General features: G+C 44.4%; 1 protein-coding gene across 12 annotated transcripts in view; it reads left to right on the forward strand.

Moving 5' to 3' along the window:
• The window catches only part of LOC144132846 (putative FERM domain-containing protein FRMD8P1), an 87,865-nt gene that overhangs the window by 62,326 nt on the left and 2,811 nt on the right, over positions 1-22,728 (forward strand). For 9 of the 12 annotated variants that reach the window (XR_013314946.1, XR_013314944.1, XR_013314945.1 and 6 more), the window contains 10 exons: positions 806-1,360; positions 6,000-6,176; positions 6,791-6,892; positions 7,726-7,784; positions 9,323-9,489; positions 11,305-11,490; positions 14,043-14,172; positions 15,579-15,731; positions 17,040-17,154; positions 17,855-17,950. Coding sequence is in view for 8 of the 12 variants with exons in the window: in XM_077665545.1 (XP_077521671.1) it covers positions 806-1,360; positions 6,000-6,176; positions 6,791-6,892; positions 7,726-7,784; positions 9,323-9,489; positions 11,305-11,490; positions 14,043-14,172; positions 15,579-15,731; positions 17,040-17,154; positions 17,855-17,950 (1,740 nt within the window). In the remaining 4 variants the exon portion in view is untranslated. The remainder of the gene's footprint in view (positions 1-805; positions 1,361-5,999; positions 6,177-6,790; positions 6,893-7,725; positions 7,785-9,322; positions 9,490-11,304; positions 11,491-14,042; positions 14,173-15,578; positions 15,732-17,039; positions 17,155-17,854; positions 17,951-22,728) is intronic. The other 3 variants (XR_013314948.1, XM_077665548.1, XM_077665549.1) reach the window with 1 other exon arrangement.

Below are 22,728 nucleotides of genomic sequence, written 5' to 3' on the forward strand. Positions count from 1 at the left end.
TCCACGTGTTTATGAAGCTCTGGGACGTACGACGGTCGTTCGCACCGAAAAATTTTGTACGTTCGGAGAGGAGTAGCGGGTGAAAATCGCCACGAAGCCATAGTGGAACGCATCACATTGGGGCGAAAACTCATGCAATGGTATACACATGCGCAATGCAGTCGTGCTCGAATCTCTTGTCATGCTTGCCTGGAGCACACGTGGAGCATTTGCTCCTTTACCCAGTTTGGGCGGTTGTCAGCGTCTATATGTGTGTGCTCTTTCATGTTTGTTGCCAGGATTCTAAACACGTAAAGATGTAACTGAGCAAAAAGATGGCCACTGAACAGGTCATCATCATCATCATCAGCCTCACTACACCCACTGCAAGGCAAAGGCCTCTCCCATGTCTCTCCAATTAACCCTCTTTTTTGCCAGCTGCGCCCACCCTATTCCTGCAAACTTCTGAATTTCATCCGCCCACTTAACCTTCTGCCTACCCCTGCTACACTTGCCTTCTCTTGGAATCCGGTCCCTTACCCTTAAGGACCAGCAGTTATCTTGCCTTCGCATTACATGCCCTGCCCGAGCCCATTTCTTCCTCTTGATTACAACTAGGATGTCATTAACCCGCGTTTCTTCCCTCACCTACTCTGCCCGCTTCCGGTGCCTGAACAGGTATCTCTGTGCTAAAAGTGCCTGGCAACCTCCTCGTTCATTGGGTCGCGTTAGATGCCTTTTGAGGCTGTCGTGTAGAGTACTTGTCTACAAACAGAGTGCGGCCAACTCGCGACGTTTCGCGCGCGCGCGTGCTGTGCACCCACAGCTTGCACCCTGCGCGGAGGACCGGTGGCGGCGGGCGGTGGCGACAAGCGGGGAGACTATGCCACACTGGACCACCGCCACCACCACCCCCACAACAGCCACAACCACCACCATCACCACAGTGCCCCATCGCCGTATGCGGTGTCTGTGCCGGCACTCACCACCACACGGCGCCAGCTGCCCACTCCGACACACCACCACCACCAACACCACAACCAATACCACCCAGCTGCCACTACCACTGGTACGGCCGGTCACCACCAGCACCTACACCAGCAACAACCACCTTCTTCGCACCATGCCCACCACCACCACAACCACGTTCGCCAGCAACAGCAGCAGTGTTACCAGCTGCCCCCACTCACGGCGGTGGCACACGGGCACGACAATGGCGGTCCTGGCTGGAGGATCCTGCCCACGCCAGCGGCCAGGGAGCACTTGGTGCCCCCGCCAGCCCCGGCGTCCACCCCGAACCTGGTCCCGAGTCCGCTGGCCCCAGCGCCAGCGGCAGCGCCCCAGCAGCGGCCCGTGACGCCACCACCAGCGCCGCCCCCAAGTAAATGCCTCCTCAGTCACGTGACGGAGCAGACTTGCTTTTGATGGTGCTGGCCATATGTGGCTGAGCTCGCAAGGAGTGCTTAAGTCCCCACAAAACTTAAGTGATTGTACGAGATGTATACAGGAGGGTGGCTTTCATGGTTGTGTTCTAGCAGCTTAAGGTAAAAAGTCAGATATTAGAAAGGCAAATATTTTGGAAAACTTGCACGTCTTGAACTTCACCAGTGTGGGCATATCTCTTGAAAAGCCTGTCAGCTGTTTCAGATATTTGAAAAATGCTGCCATATATGATTTGTTAGGTTTAGCCTTGGCCTTGTCCACATTGATGTTTCAGTATTTCATGATTCTGGTGTTGCTTAGTTCAGTTGTGAGTATGGATTGCCTCTAATTTGCCTCACATATTCTGCCTTCTCATTAACAGCTCTTGTCTTATGCCTTTGGAGCAGTATATAAAAGGTGTATATGGAGCAGTATATAATAGGGTGATGAGAGCTTGCCAATGGTTTGCTTTGTGGAGACATATTACATTATATCTGTAATTCTGACGAGATTCCCAGCTTTTTTTGAGGTCTTGTGATATTATGCATCAAGCCTTATCCTTTTGAATGACTGAGCTATGTCTGCTGGGAGCAGATACGTGGAACTCGGCACTGTTTATGATTGTGACAGAGTAATAGCTTAAGTCAAAGCCCTCAAGATGCTATCAAGTCAAAGCCATAATGATAGTGCGACAGTGAACAGGACACTGAATTTGGCTGGAGTTATGCAGCAAGCAAGTCTGCCCTGAGAGTTTATATAGAATACTGAAGTTTCCATTTTATTGTTTTTTGTTCCTGGAACAAGCAAATTTGTGTTATTTTACAACCTTTCTGTGTTCACTGATGAAAGACTGTTCTAATGAATGGTTTTCCCTGTAACTGATTTAGTGTAAGCCACAGTCCTTTCTGGGCATAAACTTTACTCAGACTCATATGAAAAGTAGAAATTGTCAAATTTGTTAACCAAGGGCTGCATTAATGCCAGAGCAAAGAATTGTTATGCATGTGTTGTGCAATTCGGAAGGGCCACGGGATACCAAAGCAAGGTGCCTAATTGTATTAACACTGGGCATTTATCTCTACTGTTACATTGATACCCAGTGATTGCAAGGTATACCTTTATTAAAAATTCATTTGAGGAACTGCCCACTAGATACACCTGATAAGGTCATGTTCAGGATTAGCAAGACCTCTATGGACATCTGTTCTTGAAGGACAAACTTTTACCACATCAAAATGCTTGTAGCCCGCCATGGCCAGAATGGGAATGCTGCCGATTAATGGCACTGTTACTGGAAGTGCTCACCAGCACCACAGTTATGGTGAGCAATGAGACTTGAACCTCTTACTGTTGAGAAAATTTTACATTTAGCAGAAGCGTGAGAGTGTGAGGGATGTGCCCTGCTCGCCCGACGAAACCTTGATACTGGCGAGCACCGCCAATAACAGCGCCACTGATTTGTAGCGCTTCAAACTTTTGGCATAGACTGAGATTGTCAAAAACTTTTGGGAAAGCATGGTTTTGCATGTACGCCTGCTTTACAACTGCACTGCCATTAATTTTATTTTATTGTTATTGTTGCATAGTAATAGTTATTTTGAAGCGTTAAGAGGACCGCTAGCGATTGGGCCTTGTGCACCTACACTGCCGCATGCATACCATTTTGTTACATTCGTCTCAGGCATGCATGCTATCCATTGTTGTTACTCTAGCATGCATGCAAACAACCATCTTTGTGACAGATTCTCCTTTGTTATGAGTGCTGCTATTTTGTTGTAAATAAATCATACTCAGGCTTCCGCTACCTTGTTCCTGCACTGTTTGTTGTAAACATGCGTAAAGAACATACTCATGGCCATGTGACATATTGACCATCTTGAAAGTTTTCCAGTGTCATGCATTTCATTTTGACATTCATTTGTGAAATATGGTAGTGCATGAATGAACTGTTACCATTTATGCATCGCTTCATTTTAAGAAACAATTCTTGGAACGATTTTAAGTGCTCACTATTTCCTAGCTTGTTGGTCGAGCAAAAAATTGGTGCAATTTTGTCCAGAACATGTAGTAAACTATGCGTAATTAGCAGCAGTTGAGATATGGTCGACGATTGGGGAGGACATTTGTGTAAGGTTGGTAGGATAGCTATAGTCAGTGTTGGTTCAGATAAAGGTGTTTGTAGAGGAACTATTACCACTCAGCTTTATTATAAGCCAGAACTGCCATGACGGCTCAATGGCTATGGTGTTCAAGTTCGTGCTCTGGAAAGAGGCCTCAGTGGCCACAATTTGGCCACAAGGTGCTAGTGCATGTTAAAGAACCCTATATGATGGGAATCAATCTGAAGCCTTCTGCTGTGGGACTGTTCATAATCTAGAGCATCACTTAAGGTTGTGAAGGTTGGTGAGTGTTTATCTCACTAAAAACTCAGATCATTGAAAGTAATTGTCATATTAGAGAATTGATGTAGTAAACCGTGGTAACAAGATGAATGAATGGTTAAAGTGATCAATTATATTAATAAGTGAATTTAAGAAACCAAATGAGGACGAATGTTATGATACATTCCGTTAAAATGATGAACTGACATATCAAGAATTAGCTGAAGAAGGCTATAACTCACTGGAAATGATGCGGCATTTAAGAATTGCTACCTAAGAGCGACAGCTTTTATTGCTAATTTTATTGCTTGTTCTGCTTACATCCTTACTTCACCAATGCATGCCCTCCAGTATGATGCAAGCACTTGTTGTTACTAATGAATCTCTTTGCTTATCACCAAATTGTTGTCAGCTTGGCATGAAAGTTGTGATGTTTCAATAAAGTAGTATCATTATGTTATTACACAGAGTTGTTCATGCATTATTTTATATTTTGCTCACTGGAATGTTCTTCATTTGTTTTGCATGGGTTATGACATTTTTGTTCTGTGTGAATAGTTTTTGCACTCACGTTGTTCTTTTTGCTGTACTGTTATTTTTGTCTTTGTTTATGGCTTTATGCTTCGTGAATGGCTGAGTGCTCTTAAAAGCATGTGATTTGTTTGACAGGGCACGTGGCACAGTTTGCAGTGCATGACACGAATGACTGTAAAGCTGTTTTCTTTTTTCAGTATTGCCAATAAAACTGGTGAAAGACATGCACATGGTGTCTGCGGTTCTGACTTTCGTTGATATGGCATTGTGGTTTGCTATTTGGAAGTGGCATATGAATGATGCCAGATACCTGTATATCCAGTACCTTAACTAGTGGCAGTGATAGTTTACACCTACCACCTTACATGCAGGCGAAAATTATAAACATGGAGGTGGTATTCCTTGCTACCAGAGGTGGCAGTGAGGCTATTAATGGTTTAATGGTAACTGGATCATGTCTGCCTGCCATGTACATAAATATAAGAACAAATAGTAAATGGATTAATGTAGCCTGCAGGTCATGTAGGCAGATGTTAATGTTAGTATTGTGGTCCCATGTGATGTACCGTCTTTGCCACAAGTAACCAGCAGTGGTGGTTTGTTTCTCAGCTGCGCAGCGAAATACTCTTGACAGCCCTTAAGCTCCGAATCTGTGTAAAGTAAGCTGAACCGTTGTCCTCGCATTTTGACAACTTTCGGTCTTTAGCAGTGCCTTAAAAACTCTGTTGTACGGTTGAGAATCAAATACCTGTTGCTCGGTTACTTTTGTCAAAGGGGGCACCTTCATTTTCACATCTCAGAATGTGGCTTTTGCAAGACCTGTGTTGTAAAAGCATTTTCAGTGCTTACAGTGACTACTTTGGTTCATTAAAGGGCATAATGCAATACTGAACTTTTTCTGGCTCTAGTATCATTAGAAAAATCTTCTTCACTCAAGTTTCAGTATTTAGTGTCCTTCGCCTGCCATTGGGCTTTTGGGCTTAGGAAGTTGGCGTGCGCTCAACTGGAAGAGCGAAAGAAAGAGGCACGAATATTTCTTCTATTTTCATGATGTCACAAACCTAAGAAGGTGTGCTATTACAAGTGGCCAGAAAATAAATGGTAACGGCACATTTTGCTTTGTTCGCACCTGCCGTGGAGTTGATGAAGACCATTTATGGTACTGATTTTCCTTGCATAAACTGAGTGGTGCACATTTTTTTCTTGAGCTGTAGTCTGATATAGAGTCAGTGCAGACGAATGACGAAGTTGAATGCAAACAATCTAAATAAAACAAAAGGTTTACAGGTTAAAGTGGTTAGAAATGGCCTGTGTGCTCGGGGTTCACTCTATATTTTTGGTTACTGTGCATTTTTAATCTATTCCTCTTACTATAACGAATGGTAGTAACGTGAGCATTGTTTCTTTTATCTAATCGAGAACAACTATGGCATGTTGAACGGCTATTTCGCTCCTCAGGTGAGGGAGGTGAAAAGAATACGGAGCAAAGAAAGAGTGCTTTCAATGATAGAGATGCCAGATTTATATTCACAATTGTTTCGCTGTTATGATAGTTGCCTGTAAAGGAGCAGAAATTAGCTAACACTTTCCATGTGCTCTCTTCTCCCCGCTCTTTCGCCATTTCCCGCCCTCTTCTCGGTTTACCGCACGACCTTTGAACCCTGTCGTGTGCGGCCTCCACAGAGCAAGAGATGTGTGTGTACCTGATGAACAAGGTGTGCCTCTGCGTCGAGGTGGACAACGTGCAGCTGGCGACAGCTCAGGAGATCATCGACATCATTGCTGAAGAGGACACCGAGATCAACTTCCCGGCACAAGTCAAGGACGTGTTTGCCCTCTGGATGACCTCGCCGTTGCTTGGTGAGTGCCTCGAAAAGGTCACTAATGTGCTTTGCTGATTGAATCGTGGCTCGTCTACTCTTTGAAGTAATAAAAAAAAGAAATATTTGATCATGTTTTAAGGATTGTAATGTAAGAATCTATCACAGGCTCTTATCATAGGAAAGTGTCCAGGAGCTTTTTCATTGCCGTATAGATGGGAAGGAATAGAACAAATGGTAGGCAGAGATTAGACCATTTTCTTTCAAATTGCAGTGAACTTAGACATATTGCAGACCACACCTGGCCAAGCAGGAAGGGCATTACTACGGAAAAATGTATGCATTGAAAGCCGCAGTTGGAATGGAAATACAAGCAAGGAAACAGCAAAATGTCACTTATTTTATTCTACACACTTTTGCAAACTGCAGAACATGGCCAACAGTAATGGAAGAACTTTTTTAATTTTGCTCTAAACACGTTGTATTCGAACACTTTTCTTTAGTTCACATTTGCGGGAAATTCTATGGAGGCAATGTTTCTTCTGTGGTGTCTTCGAATTGCCAGTTTAATATATATATATATTTTTGATGGGATGTGGTGTTTTGATTAACTTGTGTGCTCATTCTTTCTTTCTGTTTTGCTCCCACTTACAGAACTCCAGCTCAAGCCAGACCACAGACCGTACCTGATCCGGGAGCGATGGTCAGAGTACCTCAAGAAGTACACCTTTGCGACAAAGCAGCAGCTGGAGGCTGGTGGGTTGCATTGGCAACTCATTGCTTCACTTTATTAAAGTTCATTAAGAGGTCTTTATATTACGTTTTTCATAACAGCGAAATAATTGTGCGTTAAATTGTCTTGTACAACTATTCCTAAGAAGGAAGGAAACAAAACTGGCTGCCTTCAGCACGACATTTGTTGTGTTAATGTGATGAAATTTGCTGACAATGTGAATTAAATACATTGTGTCTTTTTTGCTGTTGGTGATGAATCAGTCTTTTTAACAGTAAGCTTTGAGGTTATAAATGCTATACATATATGTGGCGATGACTCATGTTGTGAATAGTGCTATGGAGTTGGGGTACTGTTTGAGAAACCGGGATGCTGTGTTCATTTTCTGTTTCTGGTTAAAGTTTTTTTTTCGCAGAAATGAGTGGTAAGAGTGCATTCTGCATGTTTGGAAAACAGTGTAAAAAGCACCTTCTTGCTGAGGCTAATTAGGTGGCAGCATTTAGTCCATGCAGTAATTTAGCTGCGATGGTATCCCTCAAGGGCAACAAGCATGTTGACGGGAACCTTGCCTGGTTTGGACATGAACTGCCAGTTTTTTATTTTTCAAATTTCCAAGTTCCAAGAAGCCAGACCAAAAAGAGATTTATTTACCCATATGTGGAAACAATAACGCAAGCATGACTTTCAATTTTATAAAGTTTGTTACTTTGCAAGTGTGGATCACATTTATGGCTTTTTGGATTATGTTCAGTTATGAGAGTCCCTTTTGGATAGATATACACAAATCTTTTTTGTTTTTGACATGCCATTGGAACACAGAATTACTCAGTCCCTTGTCTTCTCTGTCTGAATGCAGATGAACCAGTGCTGACTCTGCAAAGGAACGTCTTTCTTGAGAAATCCAAGGAGAAGGAGGTACAGTACCAAGGATTATGTATTCCGTCTTGTGCCACAAAGCACACAGAGCAAACTAAAAAGCTTTGCAATGGTACTGATAAATTTCTAAGTAAGCGCTTACTTACCTGTCGTAGTGGTGTGTGGTGTTGAAGGCAAGTGAGTGCACAGCAAACCTTTAAAGAACTCTGAAGCAAACTCTGTTTTTGGTGAACTCTACTCTACAAAACAAATAAACAAAATTTGTGTTGCACAGTTGAGAATTGAACAGTCAACAGTTAATGAATGCTTTAGTGGGTGACTACCTGCTGTCTACATTTATAGCCAGTGCAGTCAGCAGGTATTTTCATAGATAGAAAGAGCTACAAGCCTTGCATTTGTTTTTGTTGTGAAAAGCATTAACATTTGTTCTACGACAGCTGTAACTTGGACGGTGTTATAAATTTTCACGCTTTGTTTCCACTCAGTAATGGATTGTGTCTAGATTTCACTGTGTAGCCTAGCACATTGTGGCTTTTCTTTTCTTTTATAAATCCACGCACTGTTGAGTTGGAATGAAGCATGTTTCCGGTCTTGTCGTTGAAGTATTTCTTGTGTCGTTTATGTGCTGTGGCCAATAGGCATGGTCCTTGACATGGATCAGACATGACAGCCATGAGAGCTAATTAACATGGGCTGGTGAAACCATCAGTAGGCAACTCATGTACGGTAATGACAGGCTGACACGTAGGCTTCTTGGTAGTAGTCATAAAAGAGCTTGAAAAGAAAAAAAAAGCAAAATCTTGATGAAACATTTAGCTAGTAGTGGTTGTGTTTTATGTTTTCTCTCGTCACTGCCTTTTTGTGCTCTTTTTTTTCTTCCCCATGATGGACACTGACATGTCAGCTTTGGCATCGTAGCTGTGGAGTAATGCCTAGTTACATACTGTAGTTGTATTGCATCTTTCTTTCTGTTTCACTATTTACAGAAGTCAGTCACATATTATCTTTACCTTTATGCAGCTGAACGACGGAATTAAATAGACTATGTAGTTTAATTGAGCTTCACTGTGGGAGACAGTTTGTCTTCGGACACAGACATAAGCACGGGGCCAAACACTTTCATAGCAGCTGCAGATGTGGGTTTCTGGGTTTGAAGATAGTTAAGCTTGTAAGCATTCATAGATGTTTGGTATGTTTTTCACTTATTTCTGAGGTAGTCATGAGATACTGTTAATAATTAAGTCGAGAAGTATATTAATGCGAAGAGCCGGTCAGTAATTTGTGCTTAAAACCTTTGGCTTGGATGTTCTATCTGTACTAAACAGCTCCTCCTAATAGTGATGCTCTGAAACGTATTGCACAGCTGTGTTTCTACATGAGAAAATGGGTCCTATTATGAATACAGTAAAAATTAATCCTCTTTATCGGTTGTTCTGAGGTGTTTCATGTCGATCGTTCCTAACATAACTAATCAGCATGCCATCCACTGTTGCTGAAAGATCTTTTTTTGTTAGGCTGCTAAGTCCTCAGAACTTTTGGAGTCATCATCCTATAGCCTCAATTGCTATGACCTGCAGATCACTGACCTCAAGCTGCTGAAGATGCTCTTTGCGGAGGCCAAGGGCAATGTCCTCGACGGACGGTACCCCTGTGAGACAGAAGACTGCATGGTCCTCGGAGCTATCCAGGCTCGCCTCGAGCTTGGCCCCTATGATCCAATCAAGCATACACCAGAGTTCTTCAGGTAAGAGCGCATTGCTGTTCTTGCGAGTTGTCAGTAACCTTCCTAGAATTGTGTTCTATTTCATACAGTGTACCATGCAATCCATATGGAAGGTCTCTCACATTAAGGGGGATGCGGGGATCATAATTGCAAAAATCTAAAAAAAGAAACAGACTTTAGAAAACACCATATTTGGCACCTATAAGCTTCTTTAATTAAATTCCAAAATATTTTTCACGAAAACAGCCCAGAACTGGCCTTAAAAAATGTTTTTCTGATTGAAGGTAGCAATAAACTGGCTTAAATCTCCGTGAAAATTCTATTTTTCTCAAAAGTGTTTTTTTGACCTGACTGCCCGACATCCAGAAAGTATAAGATGGCAATGGCTGCACGAATTTTCATGCAGTTGGTTGCATTGTGTTTCTTGACATATTCTTTATGCTCTGATGTTCCTATATTTCTAAATTAATTCCTCATTTTTTTGCTCTCTCACTGATTTGACATGACGATAATGAGTGCATTATGCAAGCGTGGATATAATATTCTGTGTAGAAAAAGACCGAACTGCTAAAGACATTTGAAGATGTCACTGCATCAACCATTCCTTTGGGTAAAACTTAAGAGTGACTTCAGGCTCCTACGATTCTTTTGTTGTCACGCCAGGTTTTCTAAAGTTTGGCATAGCAGTGAAACATATAAAAATTTATGTCAAAACTACTCAAGGTATTTCAGTGCAATTTTGTAATTTCTCATTCAGTGAACTTCCCTACAAGCGTACCAAATATCGTTGCTCCACACCAAAAACTGAAAATTTTCATATCTGAAAACAGTGTCTCCTCTTAAAGGAACACTGATGATAAATTGATGTTGGCCTTTATCGATAGACTGTGGCATTCCAACGACAAAGGGTCCACTCCACCAAAACAGGAACTTTTTTATAAGCTAGAAAATACCAAAGAAACGAAATGCAGGTGTCGCTATTACCGGCCTCTTTCGCATGTAAAATGCATGCTTTGACACCGAACTTTTGCATGTATCTCAGACGCTACACTACGCTGCCATGTGGTTCAAAACAGTGGCGGCCTGTAGGTGTAGATGTCATGAGTGTGTGAATAGAGGGGCAGGAAACTTTTTGCATTTCATTTTCTCAGCTATGAGTCCATCTTTTGCTGCTAGATAGATATCGAGACAGACGTTTATACTTGGAAAGAGCCAGAGAATGGATTTGTACTGAGAAGAATAATTGAATGGAGTTTTCTTCTATGTCCGTTTGTCTCAAATGGGTAGTGAAGACGAAATGCACTATGGAGCGCTTGCACCCAAAAGACATCTGTGGGCTGCAACTTCACTGAACAGTGTCACCTGCACACAAGTTATTAGGTTTGCCAAGCCTTTGCAGTACACAGACATATCTTCATGATTGAACGGTGACCTAAGTCGGTTGTTCAAGAAATTATTGAAGAATAATTTCAGAAACAACAAAGAATGTTTGCTAATATGCATCTCTTGGTTAGTCGTTAGTTCATGATTGATGAATCAGTGAAGAAAATATGCAGGCAACGTAGTTGTACCAGATGACAATGCTTGTGTTCCCCCGTACTACTTCTCTGTCGCAGGTCTTTTCTGGGCTGCTTTGTCAACCGTGAACAAAATATCTTCTTTATTGAAGAACGAATTAGCTAATTTTTGTTGTTGTCTTTATTAGGCCCTGCCCCTGTCTCTGCCCTGTTCCCACAGGTGGAATAGACAGCCAGTGTAGCACGTGCTTCACCTACAGAGCCGTTTACATTTGCTTTGTATCAAAAATCACTGCCTTCCTGTGAAACCATGAAACAGGTCCCGTATCCGGGACTTCCTTCCCGAGCACGCCTGCCGCTCCCACTGGTTCCTGCTTGGATTGGGCGCCAAGAACGGTCCGGAGCGGCGCCTCTCGGAGCACTACCAGGCCATTGCGAGCAACGTCAAGGACAGCCGGCTCATGCGCAAGTACCTCGAGTTCTGCTGGGTCTTCCCTTTCTACGGGTGAGCTCTCACTGTTGCTGTTCATTCCAAGGGTGTGGAAGGGGCCGCCAGCTGCAGCCATGTGTGGTCATGCCACGAACTTGCGAGCAAATCTGCATTAGCGTGCTTCATTGCATGCTCCTCGCTGCTGGTACTGTGCTGATAGTAGATGCACACCGCCTTTGGCCCCTGGTTCAAATCTCGAAAGTTCACAACAGACATGCGTGACAAGGACGGAGTCCGTTTCCTAGGGCAGTGACAGGATATATTGAGGAGAGGGGGGGGGGGGGGAGAGTGGAGTGGAATGGAGTGGGGGAGGGTTCGGACATATGGAAGCTTTGAAATGACGGGAGCAGCAGGAGTGGGCGCATACGTGAATAGGACATACACTGGCTGCAACTTTCAACTTTATTGCATGGCTACTAAAACACTGCACTTATCCCAGGCAAGATGCCAAAGCATCTCTGACCAACTTACCGAAAATGTCCACACTTCTAAAATATACCTGGAAAGGATTGGCTCTTCCCCCTTACTCTGCCTTTTGCCATTCCTCGTGGGCAGCAGCCATTGCCAGTATCGCATTATTGTCGTCCTTGAGCTCTTTTGCGTCTGCTGCTGGGGGCTTCTCTTATTAGAATCAAGTTCTTCAGTTCCTGTTGCAAAAAAAAAAAGCTTCATAGATGGATTCAGTTGTCACAGTGTGAGGACACTGCACCGGAAATTTTGCCACTTATGTTGAAACTGTATGTTTTGTCAAAATTTCTTTATTTCTATGGTTTCGAGCTAACGTGGGTTCGCTGTTTAAATTTCCCTGGCCTTTCATTCCAAGCACTGCACAGCCTGCAACATGTACCGAATTTACACAATTGTAAGTCGACCTATTTTTAAAATTTTGAAAATCCGAAGTTGGGGGTCGACTTAAAATCGAACCCAAAGCTTCGTACCATAAATAAAGGCGAGACAAGTGAGATATCCGACATGCTACAACATGGTTGCATTTTTGCTGCGCGGCTCCGTCGCATCGCTCTTGGTGCTGGCCTTCAGCAGCTGCTATGTCAATGAGTAGAACTGGCATCCCCACCCCACGTGAGGCGGCCGATGGTGGCTGTCGATGAGCAGCAAACCGGCACCAGTCCACTCCCCACATGTGGCCGCAGATTCCGTCTGCTGATAAGCGGCGGCGGGCCGATAACGCATTCATGTTCTACTCTTAATAGGCATCGTCCAAGTTTTTTTTTTGTTTACTTTCAACTGCGCACTCAGCGCTCAAAGGAGCGTCGATAGTTGATGGAAGGGCCGCTGTTCCGATCGCGGCAGCACCCCCACCCGGAACCGCAGTGGCAACGGGGAATGTCGAAGCCGACGGAAGAGCCGACACTGCTCATGCATAGTTTCTCTTTGGCTCTGACGCATTCGACTACTGCCGGCCACATTTCACAAGTTTTTAACGTAGTGCTTCATCATTCGTCATTTGTGCTTCGGGTCCAGTAAGCGACTGACACTCGTTCACGGCTACATTCAAGATGGCTGTCATTCTATATGCCGAAGAAATGAACTGCGCGCTGGGCTGCAAGTTCGACGTTCGCAATGGGTGATACAGGTGTGGCAGCTGCAGCGAGGCAAAATTTTCAGCTGTTCCATGCAATGTCGGGATGTGGTTGTTTGCGAAGTGCGGGATTTTGCTGCACGATGATGTTAGAACGACGAGCTGTGGTACCGCGGCAGCGATCACGACGACAGCACTAGTGAGGACGATGGCGCAAGTGTGGATGAGTAGTCCAGTGACTAATACATTTTCGTTTTAGAATGTGCCCACGGGCGCTCCCGCGAGCGGCAGCCGATAGCGGCTGGCGATAAGCGGAGGCCGCAGGATAGTGCTGTAGCGTTCTATTATTAAAGACCAAGTGTAAATGGCCTCTAAGTTTCTTTTTTTTCAGAAATGTGATGTAAAGGGGTCGGCTTACATTTGAGTCGACTTAGTCTTGTAAATACAGTAATATTGTTGCGGATAGTTGTGCTAAAATGGTGGTGCAGAAGCTGAGGGAGTGGCAGTGTGTGCTACAAAGCAGTGAAATGCCTCAGCTGTCAATGTATTCCCCACATGTTTGGGAAGAAACGACACTGCAGCATGCAGCATGCACTATGTGCAAGGAAAACAGCTAGATTGTTTGGCAAGTTCAGAAAGAGGGCCATGTCCTTTCTTCGTTTTCTCCAGTAATGCATACTGCGAGCGAAAGTGTGCTTCATGGATATGACATATTTTGGTTCATGAACTCCTTCGCACATTCATGATCTGTAGTATCTGTTGTGTGATCTTGGCAGATGGCTTTCTAGCTTCTTTTTTTTTGTGTTGGTGCAGCAGAACTTATTTTTGCCTAGGTTTGAATTCATCATGCAAGTACCATGTGCAAGCAAGCAGGTGCAAGTAAGCACTTTGGCTGATTTATTAAGGCAGTGCAGCAGATTTCAGGATTTCATCTGGGGAAAGGGGAGGAGGGGGAGACAGAACTTTGCTTCTTGATGCTATTTATAACATTCTTACTTATTAGCTTATTCTTATATGCACTGTGCAGGAGCGCCTTTTTCAATGGCCAGGTGGAGCGGCCTGTGACTGGCATAGCAGCCCTGATGAACCACTATGACCTGCCTGTCCTGGTGGCCATAAACCGCGAAGGGCTGCACGTCATGGACCCCAGTCAGCCGGTGAGTTGCCTAGCTGACCACCCTGTAGTCTGAGTGAAAGCAAGTCAGTCTTAACTGGAGCAAGTAAAAAGTTACAGCCGTCAGTACAGTTTCTTCAATTTGGGCTTTCCTTGTTGCGCGCACATTATCCGAAGTCAATGTAACGGAGCCCTGGTAAAGGAATTCATTCCCTCTGCATCTAGGATGCATAGCTTGAGATCAAATGGTGCACTGTGTGGCGTGTGCACTCAGAATTAGGCTGCATATGTCGAATCCAGGCTGCGTACAAATGTGGTGATGAAAATAGGTATTCTCTTTGCCAATGCCTTTGAAAGGTTTTTGACTGCCATTGAACATTGACTAATCACTGCGAAGCTTTCCATTGTTTATTTGTTTATGCTCAAAGCTGCCGGCACGGCACGCAGCTTTATCACTTTGTGAAGCGAGATGTGCCCAGATTTATCTCAGATGATCGCAGCCATGCACAATTGGTTCTACATTATTCAAGATTGTCGTAGTGGCCTTTGGCATCTTGTCTCGAAGATTCCTTGTCAGTACCACAGCGGTCACCTAGTGGTTGAGTATCCGCCTCGCATGCGAGAGGTGCGGGGTTCGGTCCCCAGTGCTATTGGGTACCCACAGGTGGTACAATGGGTACAAGCTTCCCCTGGCCTGGCGCTCGGCTTAATCAGGGTGAAAAGCTCAGGAATTTGTCTTTGACCCCACCTTGAGCCAACGAAAAGTACCTTTGCCATGGCGCTTTTTGGCCGCATATGCCCTTGCAGCATAAAAGTTCACTATCATCATCATCTTCCTTGTCAGCTTTAAACTGAGCGCGGCCAAGAGTGACGGGGACTCTATTCTTTGATGACTGGCTAGGATGTTTCTTGCTATTGCAATTGCCAAGCTGTTCAGTTCATTTTCTCACGAATCAGCTCAATAAACAGTTTCTTTTGGCAGCCTTACACTGTCTTCCTGCTTACCAGACTGTATCACCGCCATGTGACAGTATCTTCTTGCTCTGTTGCAGAATGTTCATGCAACAAGTACATTGATGTGAATAACGAGAAAAGTATTTTATGACACGAAACAAAGTGTACAAGGGTTGTTTGGCAGCTTCAGTCTACACTAGCCAATGTTTCAAAAGCGAAAGCTAAGGCATAGCTTGGTTGGCCTTGGTTAATCTTGATTGCAAGTCCAGGTTAGTCTGGTTGTCTGGCTAGTTGTTGTCATGTGGTTGGTCACATGGTGCGGTGAGACCACGGTGGGACTGCGAGCACGGCGAAACTGCAAGTTCGTGGCCAATGTAGCTTTCGCTTCAAAAGATGCCCTTCCAGTGGGAATGCACCTGGATTACGTGTCTTAAGAAACTTTACTGCATGTGCCACTGTTGCTAAGTGCCGTTCTCACTGTTTCACTTGGCACAGGTGGTGCTTCTGAGCCTGCCATACAAGCAGTTGTCTTGGGACTACGCCTGCCCCACGCAGCCCGACAACCCCGACTGCCTTCCCTGCCTGTTCCTGCAGTTCCAGCTGCCCGGGCAGAGCGAGACGTCTGTGCTCCAGATCTTCTCCCGACAGGTAGTGCACTGTTGCCCCCGACTGAGCTGTGCTATTGTTCACAAAGTTTAATAATAAATTATCTATTTATTGTTAATAATTATTAATTTATCATTAATAACTAGTTTATTAAGGAATCAGTATTAAATTAGTAATTGATGTGGACACTGTCCACAGCTAAGGAATAGGGCGGAATGCATTTGGTAGACACTGTCAAGCAATAATTAGCAGCACGAGTATCCCTCAGAGAGGAAAATGTGTAATTTTCCTCGCCAGTGCTCATGCCTAGGCAACAGAAACTCGGAGCCTCGCAAAATGGCTTGGAAATAAATTTACGGCAGTGAAGGGAAAAGTAAAATTTGTATCCCTTTTCTTGGCAGTTGTCAGTAATTGTTGTTGCTGTTTGTTCTTTCTTATTCTTGGTGTGTCCCGTCTCCCTGCTACGCCAAATAAACCTCTCGATTGGGCAGGATTTAACTGGGAAACTGGTTTGATTAAATGACTTGATTACAGAAAGGAAGAGGTACAGTGCAATTGAAAATTCACAGACTATATCATCATCGAGAATAGATGTAAGCATGACATGTACTGCAGGAAAGGCGTAGTGTATTCTAGGGTGGCTCATTGAAACTGGTAGGTGCACTAGAGTCTTGGGGGGTCCTCACGAATTTGACAGAGTGCCAAGACACTGTGGACCCTTCACAGAAACGCTGGCGGCGGTGGCTTTCTCAGTGCATTGCGTGCGCCCAGGACCATCAATGTATGCTCAGGTAGACAGGTAGGCTGGCTGTAGTATATAGTGAAGTGAATGAAAACAACGAAGCAGTGATCATATTGCTGTTTTCATCACGCTGCACATCACCTACACTGAACTTTGACGTAGCAGCCATCGCTCGGCTGTTGAAACCAAAATTAACTTACCTGGGAGAAGATGTATTCTGTTAAAAATTATCTAATGGTCTTAGGTGAGTACGACGTGGTGTTCTACGTCTACTAATGTCCCGTGCAACAGTTCAAAGAAGAAAACGCGCAACCAAAAATTAGGTGTCTGTACTCCTTTAAGGTTAACCAATCTTGAGAGCAACCTAGCAACATGCCCTCTTTTGTGTAGCTGTAGGGTAGGCTGCAGGAATTTGTGACTTCGATGGGATCAGAACATTCAAGATCCTAATTAATATTAGTGCCACATGTGATCTTGCTCTGGTCTAAGCAGACAATGGTTTTACCTCCTCTGCCATTGATTTGACAAGGTAATTCAGATCAGCCACAGGAACTTTTCATTGCTGCATTTGAATGATCTGCTCATTGTTGACCTTGTGTTATATGCAGGCTGTGCTCATGGACGCCCTCATCTCCACAATAGTGGACGAGCTCAAGAAGCGAGCATCTTGGATTGAGCCTGATGTTGACTCAAGCGCGGTAAACTCCAGCCGAACCGATGATGGTGAGCTAGCGGTCTCTTTTCTAATTGCCGTCATTTTGACGACTTACTATCGTGCTAAATATGAGCTGCAACGCACAAGGTGTGGTAGGAAATCAGTTTTCGAAATGGTGTGAACATATTGATGCTGGAAAATAGTGAATTTAGCCATCGATACAAATGAAAAAGACGAACCGGACCCAATACTTGCACAATTTCAGTGCTCTGTGTGCAGGCTTGTGCAAATTGTGGTCTTTTTTTTTCAAGTGAACAGTATTTACCGACAATATTTACTAGCATAATGAACCGATCTTTTAACCAGGAAAGCTGACATAATTTCGGGGTAGGGTCCGTTACATGGGGGGAAAAAAAAAATTCGGCAGATTTTTTTGTAAATCGGAATTTTATATCATAGGTCAGTCCGTCCGCCCATCCATTATAAGTGTGCAGTCAACAAGTTGTGCTGGCATCACTAGGGTCCGTGCTGTATGGGGTGGTCTTTTTTTTTATTTATCGTCAAATCTTTTAATATATTGTTTTATGTATTTGAGTTCTGCAGGTTGTGACAACACGTCCTTTCCTCTTCTCTATTGTGGTTGTCCTGGCGCAGAAAGAACAACTTTTTAGGAATCAACTTTAGTATGTTTAGCTATGTATGACTTGTCACAATGTGCGCAACTCTTGTGCAGCTGACAAAATAATATTTGTTTGTTTTTTTTCTCAGACATCCAAGTTCCGCTGACAGTGAAGAAACTGAGGCAGGAGCAGGGACTCTCGGGACGCTTGAGGAAGCTTTCCATTGCCAAATTCAACAGTAGTGGTAAGTTGATGTCAGGCCAGCCTTCCATCTTCTACATGCTATTGTTTTTTTTTTAAATTTCTGGCTGTCTAATGGTCATCGGTTTGTCGCTCTCACATTCTCAAAAACACTCAAAAGCCTAATCGAAACTGCCATTACGTAGTTATAACCACAGCAGTGTGGAGTGAGTGGATCAAGACTTTCTAGCTGCGTTTTATGTTCACTGTTTGTGTGATGCATTTCTTACAAAGCAAGTACAGTCAAACCTTGTCATAGCAAACTGTGAAATGTCAAATTATCAGATAAAGTAAACTAAATGAAAAGTTTGGTGGTTCGTACTTTATTTCAGTGCTTTCTGTGCAAGATTTGACGCGGTGTCAGTTATAGTGAAGCAATTTTTCACATTCGTGTCATCCAAAATAAGTAAGCGAGCAGATAAATTCTCAAAGAAACGCAGTTTTTCGATCGTGCTAATAACCTGCTGCAGAAAATGTTGCCGAAGCTTGTGTCGCATGCTGGCACCATCTACAGCTACCAACGGAACTGTTACCGCCAGCTGACTGGCACATGGCATTCAATTAAAGCACCACAACTGTGACAATACAGGATGGTAAAGAGGACAAAAAACGAAGACCGCAGAAGTGAATGTTTGTTTTTTTAACCCTCTGTATTGTCACAATTGTAGCGTGCTAATTGTTCAAGTTCAGTTTATTCAGCACCACATCTGGATGCTAGGAGTGCGGCAAAAAAGCCAACAAAAAACTGGTAGGGTTTCAACTTAGGTCAACAGTGTTGGAAGTGTGAAAGCACTTGAGGCAACACCGCCTCATGCAAGATCTTATTGTCAGCTGCTATCGGCAGCTGCACGCGGGGATTGGGGGGTGCTGATATTTTATGTTGATGGAGCACTTGTGCAAGGCCTCCACTGCTGGCGCTCCATCAAAGGTTGAGGCTTCACGCATACCCTAGGTTTTTCAGCTTTGCTAGTGAAGTAGTGCTGTTGCACTAAGAACGGCCTGACAGGAACTGACGTCAGTGGCGGCAGCAGCGCTGCATTTTGTGACTGAACGGAATTGCAAACACAGGTGGTGAAGTGCAAATAGAGCCTAGTTAATTGTACCGTGCACAATCAACTAGCCACTATTGTCATCTTGCTTGACAGGCACGTGAGGAAGCCGTCGCAGCTTTTGCACTGCAACCCTGAAGCACACAAAGGGGGCAGTTCCAAACAGGCTCCAAGCATGAACTTCGTTTGTGCATAGAGCAACGGCACTTTTAGTAACATTGAGCATCGTGATGGTACAATGTGACAAGGATACAACCTGTCAAGGATCGCTGTCTGCCGCACCCGTCGCTGCAGTGCATGCAAGCAGTGGTGTCAGGTGATGCGACGTGCTGCCTGCAGCCATACGCATTCGTTCAGTGCCTCAGCACCGTGGCTTAGTGAACTCTCATAGTCTTCTACTGCGGTCAGCTCGTGGGCACGCCGTTTCAAGTCTTTGTGCCACAGTTGTCTGTGTTGCAAGCAGCGGCAGTCTTGCATTGATTTTGTGAACAAGTTTATTGATTGAATGAGGCGATGTGTTCAAACTGAATGAGCCAGTCTTCCACGTCCTCAAGCTGAGTACCGTGAAAGGACTTCAGTACTCTTGGGTCCTGGAAGGTGTAATAGTTTGTACTTTGCATGATTGGTAAAGGGGCAGGCGCCGAGGTAGACTCCAATAGCCCGTGCTCAGGTGGCAGTCCTAGGTTTCGGTCGCTGACTCGGTGAACTGGTGTGTCAACTGGCAGAGGCCCGAGGTTTGTGGTGCGAGAAGGGGCGTGTGATCTAGGCCCGGAAAGTACCCAGCGCACTCCACCAAAAATATGTCACGGAACCAAGGACTGAGACACCGCTCACCGGCAGCATTCCCAGAAAATCCTTCAGGGCGCGTGTGCAAAACCTTCATCTCCTTGTCTTTCTGGTGCTACCTGGGGCCACCTGGTGGCAATATTTTCTAATGCCTTGGAAGCGCTATCAAGATAGGAATGCCATTTTTAAAATAAACTGGATTGTGCACTTGGCCACTACATTTCCTTGTGATATCAGTTGTCCGCATTCCATAAAAAGCTGTCAATCAAACAGTGCCGCTCTTTTGTGACATGTTCTGCATGCTAGAGTGCCCTGTGCTCAGGCTTGTTCGCTGATTTGTTTGCACAAATTTAAGCGCCTGCTTTTAAGTTGAATATCAAATGCAGTATAATTTCTTACCACTAACCGTGATGGTGTCCAAGATTTCATTTTGTTACAGCTGACTTTTATTATAACCATGGGTGAGTCTATTATATATAACCAGGGACCTTCTAGCCGTACATAGGTGCATGCAAGACCTTGTTTATTCAGTCTTAAAACCTCTAAAAGGAGGTAGCTATATGACTATTGCGTTTTGGTATCGTATTTGATCATCCATTTTCAAAGTGATATCTCAGTCAAGCCAGGGATTGAAAATGAACATACAGAATTGGGTGAGGTGAAATGACCCATGTCTTGAGCCAACCTATTTACGCTATGTTTGTCGGGCTAACGGCAGTTTCGGGTTGTATCCGTGGGTTGTAATAGGCCCTTTGTGTGCATGATTCTCTGCACAGCGTCACTAACTAAACAGCTTTGGCATTCGTCAGGTGATCCCAGCATTGTGGGAATGAATCCCGGCTGCGGCGGCCAGATTTCATTGGAGTGGGTGCAGTGGACGCTCCAGGCCACCACACCGGGTTTCGCAAACCCTAGCTATGCATTCTGTCCCGCCACCGATCCCATTTTGAACTTCGCGCTGTTGCTGTCTACATGACGCACTAATGCTGGCAGTAATTTTTATCAACGAGCAATGGGAAAACTTTTGCAGTTCGGGATCATGCGTCACGCCAGAATCCAAAACTACAGCCACACCAACAGCAGGATCGTTGGTGGCGGGTTGCGATTCAATCGGTCTGTTTTGCCGCTTGCCAGCTTAATGTGTCGCGACGTCAGAATGCACGAGCTGTGGAAGATATGCTGTTTTATCACCTGCAATCTTCATTAGCCCCTGACAGTTGCCTGTACAATTACATCATTGCTTACATTAGCTATAGTTTGTGACATTATAATTTATGCGCATCCCGCGATCTCTGTCAATATGTTGTGGGAAGTAAAGCACTCAAAGAAAAGTTGGCAACTGCACAGGACGTCTATTAATGCAAGGTGAGCGGGCATGAGTGAGTGAAGAACTGCATTTTGAGGAGCAGGCTGCAGGCATATACCGTAAAAACCGGAATATAGGTTGACCCCCCAACTAAAAATGAAAAAAATCCTTTTCAATGGAAAAAGTACCGAAAGACACCCTTACCTTGAAACAAATGCGACTCGACAGTTTGCACAATGATGACAGTATTTATTTTCATTTAAATGCTGCTCGTATGTACACCCATCCAATTTTTTAACAGTGTCGCGCGCCCATCGACCCGTGTGTTTGTTTCTGGCTCATAGAAGTACGGCGCCGTAGAGCAAAGACTTTCCTCTGCATGAATCGCCGCACCCAGGATGGCGAGCCCTTGAATTGCGCCCTCGTGAGCCTAGAGGAACGCGCAATCTTTACCGCTTTCATGCGAATGCATTCGGCAGTCACAGGCAGCGATCTTGCACGGAGCGCAACCTTCCCTTCCATTTCTGGATACGCTGCGGTCCGCCCACGAAGTGAGGTTTTCTTCTGGTTGCTGCAAGTTGTAATACACAGCTTCCGTCTCCACCAGTACCGAATGCTCTTTTCGGATACTTCAAATTTGCGCTCTGCCGCCAGGTTGCCGCAAGCTTCCGCGTACTCAATCGCGTTTTTCTTGAAGGCGACGTGAATTGCCGTCGGCTTTTGCTCATTTTTTGAAACGAAATGTAGAAAATCAGCCTTTAACCAAAATAGCTTTGCAACAACGGAAACGCAAGATGGCGGTGCGACAACTGCTGCTGATGGCGATGGAGGCTGTTGACTTCAGTCACCCATTGTTGCAAGACTTCCGTAGTTTTTCCGCCAGTGACCGGTATATAAGACGGTGGTCGACTTTTCGCCATGGTTTTTTTGAAAAAAAGTTTGACCTATATTCTGGTTTTTAAAGTAGAGTAGGCTGTTGGATGAGCAAGGGAGCCTCTGCAACCCATGCAGCACTAGCTTACTGACACTCAACACAAGTCGATGCATGCGTACCGACTTCTATTTAACGTTCTTTTTCTTTTTTTTCAAAGCAGTCGACCTTTGTTCAGAGACCATGTGCGGAAATTCACGGTAATAACAAAATGGCTGCCGCCATCATAGCTGCTCCTGTTGATGCATGCATTGCCAGGATCCACCAAAGAGTACTTGAAGTTAAGCATTCGCTGCTGAAAAGTCTGCTGTAACGAAGTCTGAACTTGCTTGTTGGTCACCTAATTGAGTCCGTTATATCTGAATGTACATTGTAACCGAATCTGCAGTAAGCGGAGTTCTATCAATGGCAAAGATAGGGAGATCAATCAAGCATGGCAGATTGGTATGTTATTTCCAAACATCTGTGTTAATGAGATTATATAGTATGACAGATGCTTTTCCCCTCAAATTTTACTTCAATGTAACGAGGTTAAATTGTGCTAATGCATTGCTGCATATTTCAGCAGCGCCCTAAATGAGGCAGTGAGAGGTTTGCTTTGTAACGTGAAGAAAGTTCTGCTTTCTTGTTTCGCGTTTACAGAAGGCTGTGACTGCATGTTGCAAGTGCAGCTCTTCAGCGCAAAGCAGCCGTCACAGTTATGCTATTTC

The sequence above is a fragment of the Amblyomma americanum genome, chromosome 5 (genome assembly GCF_052857255.1).
Source record: "Amblyomma americanum isolate KBUSLIRL-KWMA chromosome 5, ASM5285725v1, whole genome shotgun sequence".
Lineage (NCBI taxonomy): Eukaryota > Metazoa > Arthropoda > Arachnida > Ixodida > Ixodidae > Amblyomma > Amblyomma americanum.